We start from the raw sequence: 8,667 nt of genomic DNA, 5'->3' as shown, positions 1-8,667 counted from the left end.
CGGTTCTTGGGGATTAAGATCATGTGACTTGATTTCACAAGAGATGAAAAGTATAAAATATTCTCAGTTCTGTTCTTTTAAGTTGTGGAAAGAGAGACATCACAGAAAGGTAAGCAATTTAATTTTCATATATTCCTGTACACAACAACATACTGTATGGTGTGCCATGCATACAAATATATGCTTCTTTACAGCACCTACGGACATTTGTCTCAGCATGGCCAATTCATCTGCGGTGACGTCTATTATTCTGTCTGCATACAGTGAAATGGAGAAAATGAAACCCACATATTTTAGCATTTTCTTTTTTATATATATCACCATTATTGCTGAAACTGTACTTTTAATCTCAGTGATTTTTGTTGAAAAATCATTGCATGAGCCAATGTATTTCTTGGTGTGTAACTTGGCAGCAAATGGCCTCTATGGAGGCACTGCTCTATTGCCAGCCATAATGCATAATGTCTTATCACATTCATATGAGATATCTCTACCATGCTGTCGAACACAGATCTACGCTATACATACTTGTGCAATTATTGAATTTACAATTCTAGCAGCAATGAGTTATGATAGGTATGTGGCCATATGCCATCCACTGCAGTATCATGCTATTGTATCATTGACTAAAGTGTATAAACTTATTGCATTTACTTGGCTTTACCCTTTGGTAACATTTGTTATCTATTACTCATCAAGTCTTCAGCTACAGATTTGTGGGAAAATTATAGCGAAATTATACTGTGGTAATTATTCACTGGTAAAACTGTCCTGCACAGATACATTTGCTATTAACATAGCAGGTTTAGTATTTACTTTGTTTTATGTAGTTCCACAGCTAATCATGATTGTTTACTCATATGTACATATTCTGAGAATATGTATATTTTCATCCAAAGAAGCCAAGCTCAAAGCCCTCCAAACCTGTACTCCACACCTGTTTGCAGTAATCAATTATACTTTGGGGTGCTTCTTTGAAATATTACAAAGTCGATTTGACATGAGTTATGTGCCTTACCAAATACAGATATTTATGTCTCTGTACTTTTTGATAATCCCTCCCATTCTTAATCCTGTAATGTATGGTCTAAGTATTCAATCCATAAGAAAACCACTATTTAGAATTGTCCAAGGTAAGAAAAGTAGGCTAACACCAATTTAGTAGACAAGAATGATTTTTCTTAAAAAATAAGATTTTCATGGCATTACTGGTTTATTTGACAGGTATGATAGGAGAGAGCAAGGGTAGGAATGACAGGGATTATAGAGAGCAAGCTCAGGAATGACAGGGATGATAAAGCCTTCTGTCACTGAGCATCAACCAGGCTGTCACAAGAATCCTGTTATTAATTGATCATTGTGTGCCCAAAGACTCTATAGTTAAGACTGATGCCTTTATAACCACAGCATTCACAGATCATCTCCTATTTCTTGCTTAATATTGTGATACACACATCAAGCACCAGGTTCCTCTAGGCCAGGGCCCAAACAGCTTGTATACATTTAGTAGTTAGACCAATGTGCATATTTAAAGTGCTGGAGGTATTGAGGGGTGCAAATCTGTTGTATGGCCAGCTCATAAATCACTGCTAATGCCTCAAAAAAGTTCATTCAAGATGGTGGCCACCGAAGCGGTTGAAATATATTTATGTATATATCTTTTTGACTAAACAAGGTAGAAACTTAACTGAAATGTGCTATTGTAGGTTATCATATATGGAGAGTCCAATGCCATATTGAGTTATGTGATCAAATATGAAAAAACTGCTTGAAATATTTATTGCAATACATTATTTTTTGAAGATGAATCATTTGTCAACCAGATAAGATCCACAAGCTCCATCCCCACCAGGAACACAGAGGCACACTACTGTACATTATGATTGAAATGTTAGCAGGAAACATAATAGGGATGCAAAGTGTATTTGTATTTGCTACCCACAGTTGAAACCCGTCCAATCTTTCGCCGTCGACTAAAGACGCACTTCTTCAATCATTATCTGAAATGAAATTAAAAAAAAATTACTCTAACCCTAACTAACCTTACTGTCATGCACTTGTCCTAATATACTAACCTACAATATTAGCACTCAACACTTTGATGAACATTGTTACTCAGCTGAAAGAGTTGTACCCTTCCTGCTGTCTTGTTGTACAAAACTTGTAAGTCGCTTTGGATAAAAGTGTCAGCTAAATGACCAAATGTAAATGTAAATGTATTTGTTCTATAATGTATTTTAGAACTGAACTTTGCAATGAAGTATTAAGAGCAAAGTATTGCTCTGGCCTTTCTTATTATGTATTGTGCCTAAAAATGAATACAACTTTAGGTAAACATACTTATTGCTGTTGTTCTGTAAAGTAATTCAGAACTGTAATTGTTCTATAATGTAGCTGCCTTAGAACAGGGGAAAAGGTGGGGTATATGTGAAAGGCCTATGGCTCTGACATACAAAAAAAACTGCTGTGCTGAATAACGTGTTTTTTTTTACCCTTTTCTTATCAACCGTATTGTGTAAACATCTGAAATACAGGGTTGATATGTCTATTTTATGTGTTTTTTTTAACAAGGTTTTTTTATTTGAAGATTCAATTTTTCACAGGCGGTCCCACATGGGCCAAAAGAAAAGAAAAAGAGAATAAGGCCCTCCCTCCCTCCCTCCCTTCCCCCCACCCCTATACCAGACAGAATCATTCTAAGATACCTTAAAGCAGTGGTTCTCAACTGGTCTAGCCTCGGGACCCAACATTTTCCTTAGTCATTAAGTCGCGACCCAACATTTTTAACCACTATGATTTATGTAAAAAAAAAATATTTGCAATAATACGCAATCTTTCAAAACATGAAATAAACACAAAAAAGTGCAACAAAAGTGCAACTATTGCTAAAAACCCAATGAAATAAAAGAATAATAAATAATATATGCTTCTTAGCAGATTTCTTAGCTTAACATAACATACCTACATTTGGGGGAACTAATGGGATAACTGAGTTTGCAACAAAAGTGCAACTAGGGCTAAAACCCAATGAAATAAAATAATAATAAATAATATGCTTCTTAGCAGATTTCTTAGCTTATCATAACAGACCTAAGTTTGGGGGAACTAATGGTAAATGGCTGCTTTTTTATATAGCGCTTTTATCCAAAGCACTTTACAATTTGTTACTCACATTTTACCCATTCACACACCGATGGCGGAGGCAACCATGCAAGGTGCCAACCTGCTCATCGGGAGCAATTAGGGGTTAAGTGTCTTGCTCAAGGACACATCGACACGCTGCCTGGGAGGAGCAGGAATCGAACCGGGAACCTCCGGATTGCCAGACGACTGCTCTACCTCCTGAGCCACTGTCGCCCCTAATGGGATAACTGGGGTTGCAACAAAAGTGCAACTAGGGCTAAAAACCCAATGAAATTAAATAATAATAATAAATAATTATGCTTCTTAGCAGACTTCTTAGCTTAACATAACAGACCTAAGTTTGGGGGAACTAATGGGATAACTGGGATTGCAATAAAAGTGCAACTAGGGCTAAAAACCCAATGAAATAAAATAATAATAAATAATATGCTTCTTAGCAGATTTCTTATCTTAACATAACAGACCTACGTTTGGGGGAACTAATGGGATAACTGGGGTTGCAACAAAAGTGCAACTAAGGGCTAAAAACACAATGAAATAAAATAATAATAATAAATAATATATCCTTCTTAGCAGACTTCTTAGCTTAACATGCAGGGAACTAATGGGATAACTGGGGATGATGTTTGCTCCTGACAAGAGTCTCAAAGTCTGGGGTGATGGTATACAAAGCAACTCTGAGGTCATGCTCAATGTCCAATCTGTTCCCCCGCTTTGTCTTCAGCTGGACCAGAGCTGAGAAGCCACTTTCACAAAGATAGGTAGTGAAAAAAAAAAAATATTACTTTTTTTTTTACTTTTAACTTTTTCTTTTACACACACATCCGCGACCCACTCAAAATGGCCCCGCGACCCACTTTTGGGTCGCGACCCACCAGTTGAGAAACACTGCCTTAAAGCATTCATTAATCATCGTTTTTTTTTCTTTTTAGCTTTTAAATCACCAGACAGCAGTGACATATGCATCTCTTGCATTCTGTATATATAGAAAAAGAAAAATAAGAACATAAAATAATAGAATAATAAGCTGAGAGTCCAGGGCCCTCATTTATCAACGTTGCGTACGCACAGATATGTGCGTAATCCGTGCGTACGATCGTTTCTAAGCAAAGTGTGGGACTTATCAATAGGCGTGTTCGAGATTGGCGAGGCGGACGTAGATCTGCGCAGGTTTTACTACGGCCTCGCCAAGCGCGTTGCATGACGGTTAGAATGTTGTCCGACTTGCTCTGAAAATCTGACGAGACGAGGCGCGGGAGCGAGCCACGCACAGCCTTCAGAGCGAGGCTCCACAGTACCTCTCACCCGGCTGCTCCACACAAACCCATGATGGGAAACGACTTGCTATGGTCGCGCAAAGCGCCTATTGGCTCAGAAAAGTTGTCAGTCACCAGCCACGTGACAGCCAGGGAGTTATGAGACGTTTGATTGATTGATTGAAAACGTTATTACAGTACGGGTCCCGTCTACCAGTCTATCAGATATATTTATTATTATTATTATTGGATACAGGAGTTTGGGCAGAGGTACATTCCTCATATCAACTCTGATTGCACGCACGCTAATGACGCCACGTGCACGCTCGCTCCCGGCCACCATCTACCATCTAAAGTGGATGTCCGTTGGGGCCACTCCGAATATTGCAATATATGGAGATGGCTCTACTACCTTTCTAAATATTTTAGAGAAGGTGTCAAAGATGGCCTGCCAATAGGTGTGCAACTTTGGGCACGTCCAGAACATGTGGAGCAGAGTGGCCGGAGCCTGTCTGCAGCGGTCACATAGACATAGAGGGTCTATGTCAGGATATATTTTAGAGAGCCTGTATTTAGACCAATGCAGTCTGTGTACAATTTTAAACTGGATAACAGCATGTTTAACGCATATGGAGGACGAGAAAATCCCCTGTATTATTTTGTCCCATGTGTCCTCTGTGATTGGCTCATCTAAGTCTGACTGTCTCCCATCTGCCCTAAGGAGATCCACTTCTATTAAGTAATTAGTAGATTCTGCTTATAGCTTGTTTCTGGATCAATTTACAGTTCAGGATTGAGTCTAAGAGAGAGGCAGGAGGACACAATGGGTAGCAGTCCGAGTTTGAAGTTACAAAGCTCCGGAGTTGCAAATATATATAGAAGTGTGACCTAGGGATTTTGTATTTCTGTACCAGGTGTTCAAAGGAGGCAAAGTTGTCATCTATATAGAGGTCAGACAGTGCAATCACTCCACTTCCAACCCAACTGTTGAAGGCCTTATCCATCATTGAGGGGATAAACATGTGGTTTCTTGTGATTGGTGCAGCAAATGATAGTTCCTTAAGGGAGAAGGTTCTTCTAAATTGGTTCCATACTTTTATCGAGTGAATGACAACTGGGTTAGAGGTAAATCTAGACATGGGCTGTGTGAACGGGAGTTTAGCGCATAGCAAGGCAGACAGGGAGGTGGATTTAACCGACGCCCTCTCCAGTACTGTCCACCAGGGGGCTGTGTCCTCGCCCTTTGCCCAGTATAATAATGATCGTATATTCGCTGCCCAGTAGTAGTACATAAAGTTGGGAAGCGCCATCCCACCCATTGCGCAGGGTCTCTTGCAGCATAGTTCTTTTTATCCAGGGCGTTTTTTTGTTCCAGATAAAGGAAGATATCTGGTTATTTATCTTGGAGAAGAATGTCTTAGTCAGAAAGACTGGGAGACTCTGGAATACATATAAAAATGTTGGCAATATGTTCATCTTTATTGTATTGATTCTCCCACCCAAAGAGAGTGACAGGGGGTCCCAACGTTCAATATCTTTCATCAGATTAGATAATAAAGGTTGATAATTAGCCATATATAGGTCTTTATGTTCATGCATGATCCATATCCCGAGATACTTGAACTTTTTAGGGCTGATTTTAAATTAGCTCAGAGGTGTCCGACCCGTTACGGTTCCGACAGGCATCAATTCGCTTTTTTGAATGTTGATTTTGTAGCCGGATATTTTGCAGAAGTCTGCAAGTAGGGACATTAACTGAGGGAGACTCGTTTGGGGTTGTGATATATACAACAACATGTCGTCCTGAAAGGAAAATCTATCACGGGCCTCCTCCTATAATGTAAACTAAGTTCTTTTAGTTGAAAGAAGCGGTGAGACACAATTGAGTCTGGAGTCAGATGGCTGCAAGGTTTTTATCTCAAAGTACACAGAGAACACAAGAAGGACAAATCTCAATCCGGACCACCTGCTTGAATTCAGACAACCGCAGAATGGCCCCTGACGACAGACAACGACACACTTTTATACAGTACTAGCTAAACACACCTCTTTTCTGACTTGATGATTGATAGTTGTCACGTCATAACTTGAGGACAAAGAACTTTAGGCGGGAACAGGAGTAGAAGGAGGGGCCGTTTTCAGTACGTGCTTTCCAGTAAGGGTGGGGGCTGAACGATAAGTGTTCCCTTGGGTCCCCCCCATTTGGACGGTTGTGTCTCTGTGTGTACATGGTTGTGTATGCGTTTGAACTTAGTGTGTGCGAGACTAGGCTGAGGTCATGTCCTCAGATTTTGATCATCACTCTTGTCCTTGACACTTTGTGATACTTAAGCGACTTAAGCGACCACCTGCTGTCCATAAATCCTATGTGGGTTTATCTGTGTGTATGTTTGTGTGTAAGTGTGTGTGAAACGAACTTTCTATCAGTGTGTGTGTACATGTGTGCGTGCATGTGAGCCGGCCAGTCGTCAGACCCAAGCAGCAAGAGGAGATCTGCTCGTGGGTGCATGTGTGGGTGTGTGTGGGTAGAGGGGTCCGGAGTCAAAAGGTCGGCAGGTCGGCAGGTCAAACCAAGCTGTGTGTAAAAACAGACTGGGCCAGACAGCCTGCACCACGAGTAAGTAGGTCAAACCAAATTAGAGTTGGCTTCGGCCTGCAGAGTAAGTAGGTCAAACCAAAATGCGGGAGAGGAGAGAACAAACTCATCGAATAAGATATTAATTGATGGTTGATATCCTTTCAGTCCCCCTTTTGTCATAATACATAATTATGACACAACCATCAACCATCAAACACAAGCATGGATGACCACCAATACTATCATCAATACAGTGCAGGTGTGGGAGTCCCGCAGAACGAAACAGAGTCCTAGCAAAAACCCCTCGCATGTTGGAGATCTCAGAGTCCTTGATCCCTGCACAGTCAGTGGGTAGAGGGAGACGAGGGAGGCGATGTCCTTCGAGACGACTGCCTCCATCTCTCCAGTAGAGTCCAGTGTCGTCAGGGCCGTAGATGGGCAGGCCATAGATCAAAACCGTGAAATACTAATAACAATTATACAATATAACCCAGGAAACTAATATGAGGATACAGTCATCAAAATGTATTGTAACTTTATAGAGGAATAAAAAAACAAAAAAAATAACCTAACAATAAACTGACGTCTATTTAACATTAACCAGGATCTGTAAAATATGGATAACCTAACAATAAACTGACGTCTATTTAACATTAACCAGGATCTGTAAAATATGGAAATGATGCTTGACACTCCCGCATAATGTACATGTCTGAAATACTATTTTAAGACAGTTCAGACAGTTCAGTCATATTTTGCATATCAATCATATTTTAAGACAGTCCAGTCACATTTTGTACAATTTCAATCAATGTAGACCCTCTCATTTTAATATTCTCATCTTAATTCATCCAGTTGCTGATTCCACTCATCCCCACTCTTGAGACTGTGAAAACACCAGTCTCAACTCAGTCCACAGCAGTCCACCGCAGTCCACCGCAGGCCACCAGGTAGAGAGAGCGCCGAACGACACTCCATCCTAGTCAGTCAGTCAGCCATCACCTCAACCCCCAGAGGACACTGCATCATACTGAATCTCAGGCCGAAGTCCTGTTGCCGGCCCCTCCCCCTCAATTCGGCACCAGCCTTACATTTTCAGGCGACCATCGAGCGACAGCTTGTGATATCGTCCGGGGTTTCCCGAACCCACCTTAAGGCATTTCCACCCCAAGATCAGTTCCGTCACCGGCAGAGGTATGGAGAGGAGAAGGGCCTCGATACGGTTCTCAGCATGACCACAGCGTCCCCAAGGAAGTAGACGACAGCTGACCGCTCCCCCATCGTGTCCACCCACTCAGCTGATCGCTCAGCCACTCCCCAACCCGACAGCCTGTGGAAGAAACAAAGCACACAGAACACCACAGCTTACACAGCAGAATAACACCCTGTATGAGAAACCCATCGATTGATTGAAACATATACAAAATGTGTAAAAGAACCACTCAACTTTCAGACTGCAATCACTGGCTCATCGGCGTCACGCTCCGTGCTCATCATCACCCATTTCACAAATGAAAAAATCAAAAGAGAGGACCACATCAGAAACACATACTCCAACAAAACATATAGTAAAAATCAAATCAAAACCAATCAAAACACACATTGTCCTATATCAGTGCATTCCTAACGCAGATCTAATCTATTGAGTATACAATATTCTAATGAGTATACAGTATCCTACTGAGTACA

At 40.9% G+C, this 8,667-nt stretch overlaps 1 protein-coding gene across 1 annotated transcript; it reads left to right on the top strand.

Moving 5' to 3' along the window:
- Nucleotides 1–277: 277 nt before the first annotated feature.
- LOC311233465 (olfactory receptor 1M1-like) lies at nucleotides 278–7,862 on the top strand (the record flags this gene model as incomplete). Its single annotated transcript, XM_084320432.1, has 3 exons — nucleotides 278–616; nucleotides 1,028–1,133; nucleotides 7,834–7,862. 3 exons carry the CDS (start codon nucleotides 278–280, stop codon nucleotides 7,860–7,862), a joined length of 474 nt encoding a protein of 157 aa, XP_084176558.1.
- Between the last annotated feature and the right edge of the window lie 805 nt (nucleotides 7,863–8,667).

This window comes from Notolepis coatsorum, assembly GCF_963971535.1.
Source record: "Notolepis coatsorum genome assembly, chromosome: 8".
In the NCBI taxonomy this organism is placed as follows: domain Eukaryota; kingdom Metazoa; phylum Chordata; class Actinopteri; order Aulopiformes; family Paralepididae; genus Notolepis; species Notolepis coatsorum.
The sequence above is the reverse complement of the archived record's forward strand: the minus strand, read 5'-3'. Positions and strand labels throughout refer to the sequence as shown.